The 2,500-nt window shown below is 42.7% G+C and overlaps 1 protein-coding gene across 4 annotated transcripts in view; it reads left to right on the forward strand.

Annotated features, from left to right (window-relative positions):
* Window positions 1–2,500, forward strand: part of smpd3 (sphingomyelin phosphodiesterase 3) — a 44,445-nt gene that overhangs the window by 40,220 nt on the left and 1,725 nt on the right. For all 4 annotated transcript variants that reach the window (XM_083561190.1, XM_083561193.1, XM_083561191.1 and 1 more), the window contains exons 6-7: window positions 947–1,010; window positions 1,909–2,071. In XM_083561190.1, the coding sequence (XP_083417316.1) occupies window positions 947–1,010; window positions 1,909–2,071 (227 nt within the window). The remainder of the gene's footprint in view (window positions 1–946; window positions 1,011–1,908; window positions 2,072–2,500) is intronic.

The raw sequence follows: 2,500 nt of genomic DNA on the forward strand, positions 1-2,500 counted from the left end.
TATACGTTATAACGAGCTCCACTCTTCTGGGGAGATGTTCCACTAGATTTTGTGGAGATTCATTCAGCTATTGGTGTAGGTGAGGAGTCCTAGGGTGCAGCCAGCGTTCACATTCATTGTTCAAGTTTTACATCTCAATAGCAGGAGATCTTCCACTTTAACCTGTAGAAAGATGTTGATGGGGCCGGCTTTGTGCACATGGGCATCGCCATGCTGGAACAGGTTTGAGTCTCTTAATTGAAGTAAAGGCAAAAATCCACAGACGTCTGATGTGATTGTGTGTTTCCCACATTGAGGGAAAGGTTTGAGGAAGGATCATATTGCTGTAAATGCCACGTGTCTCACGGTGTATTTTTAAATGTAGTATAATGTGCTATAATATGGCGTATTAATGTTATTAAAATAGTAATAATAGCTTACATAGCTTTTTTTAGAAGAAAACGGACAAAACACGATCTGAGGAACTGAAAGAACAACGTGCGAGGGTAAATTTATTTTTCTTTTCTAAAAGCCCCCGAGACGCGTCGCCTAACGAGCGAGAGAGGAAGCGTAATTATGACTCACGCCGTTCTGGAGCCGGTTGGAGTGCGGTGCGATGCCCACGCGTGGGCGCAGCGTCTCGAGCGCAGCCTCTAAACGAGTCCTGATTACACAAAGATGTCAGATCCGTGTTCTCGTAATGAGTGTGGCGTCTGCCGAGGCGTTCGGATTAAATGCAAAAGAGGGCGATTGATTGCAGCGAAGTGTGACGGCCGGTGTTCCTGTAATGAGAGCAGCGTTTCTCCTTCTGAGCCTCGAGAACCGGTTCGTGCAGAACGTTCATGCAGGTGCCAATCTGAGCGGCTTGGGAGTCGGGTTTGAGTTATTGTGTAACCTTTGTGTGTGTGTGTGTGTGTGTGTGTGTGTGTGTGTGTGTGTGTGTGTGTGTGTGTGTGTGTGTTTACAGGTACCCTACTGGACACGAGTGGCTTATATGATGAAGAAGTCAGCTCACCAGAAAGTCTACAAAAGTAACCCCACACTCACACACACACACACACACACACACACAAACACACACACATACACACACACCTTTACCCAACACTAGGTTCCGTACTAATCACAACATGATGATGATCTCTAAAAATTCCCAGCCAATCACAAAGCCTTAGAAACACAAGAACACTCAAACAAATCCCACCCTCTCGTACCTTCATGGAGAAACCTTGTGCTTCTGTGGAGATTTTTTCAATGTTTCTGTGTGGAACCTTAGTCCATTGTGTGTGTGTAGTGTATTTATTATTCACTAAAACATAAAGAACTTTTGGAAACACAGCAACTCTTAAAATTCCCAATGAAACAATAAAGAACCTTTGAGGAACCCTTATCTTCAAGAATGTATGTAGTAACTGGGAACCTAACAATCAGTGAACCAAATGCACTGTTAGAAATCCATGTTTCTTTTCCCTGAGACTGTAAATAAGCACTTTACAGAAGCTGAAGTTCTTTGATTAGTGTATGGAACCCACGAAGAACATATGAAGAACCATATTTTGCTGAAGAGTGTTTAATAAATGGGGGAACTCTTTGCTGGAAATGAAAACATTTGATTGTCCAATGAATCCTTGAGAAACTGAAAGCATAGTGTAAATTATTTGGTTCCCAATGATATCCCACAATGCACTGCACTAGCGTAGCGAGTAGGAATCGAGCTGCCGTTTTGGATTAACAGCGTCTCTATCTCCTATTTGTTGCAGTTCTTACAGCTCTTCTGAATCAGTGGCATTTCCGTTTATTTATTTATTTTTTTCTAAGCTTGGCATTTCCATAAATACTTGGCATTTCAAAGGCGAGTGGACGCGTATGTCCTTACGCACGCTCGTCCCCTCGCCTGATTAACCGTCTCTCTGCACGGATCTTCAACAGGGTTATGGAGAACGAAGAGTGCAGGAAGGAGTACTTGGTTTTCCCGACCAGTAAGAACCAGTGTCCGAGTCAGAAGGGTCGCAAAATCCCGCTGAAGGGGAACGGACGCAGGATCGACTACATCCTGTACAGAGAGGAAGGCCTACACGCCGACTGGAAAGTGGTCAGTGTGAACTCAAATATAATACGATTTATATGAGGCTTGCAGGCTTAACGCTGCCACCTTGTGGCACAGAGTAGGAATAGCTTGAGTGGAAGAAGGGAAAAACAATTCATTAGTTCTTCAATTATTTATACTTACATGTAATGATGTGAAATGAGTTTTCTCCTACAGAACAGCAGTGTCTGCCCTTTTTTTTGCACCAGAATCTTTATTTATTTCTCTTGAAGCGCAGGAAAGTATATCAGTACCACTGAAACTGTATGAAAGAAAAAAAACGTTATACTTGTCACAAGTACATTACAGCATTGTGAAATTCTGTGCATCAGTTGTTCATCCTCGGTCCTCATAAAATTCTAACAATTTCTCCTTTTGGACCAGCGTGCAGTTTCTGGAAAATCTGAAAAAAAAAACATATCCCAAGATATGACC

Source organism: Silurus aristotelis (genome assembly GCF_946808225.1).
Source record: "Silurus aristotelis genome assembly, chromosome: 14".
Classification (NCBI taxonomy): Eukaryota; Metazoa; Chordata; class Actinopteri; order Siluriformes; family Siluridae; genus Silurus; species Silurus aristotelis.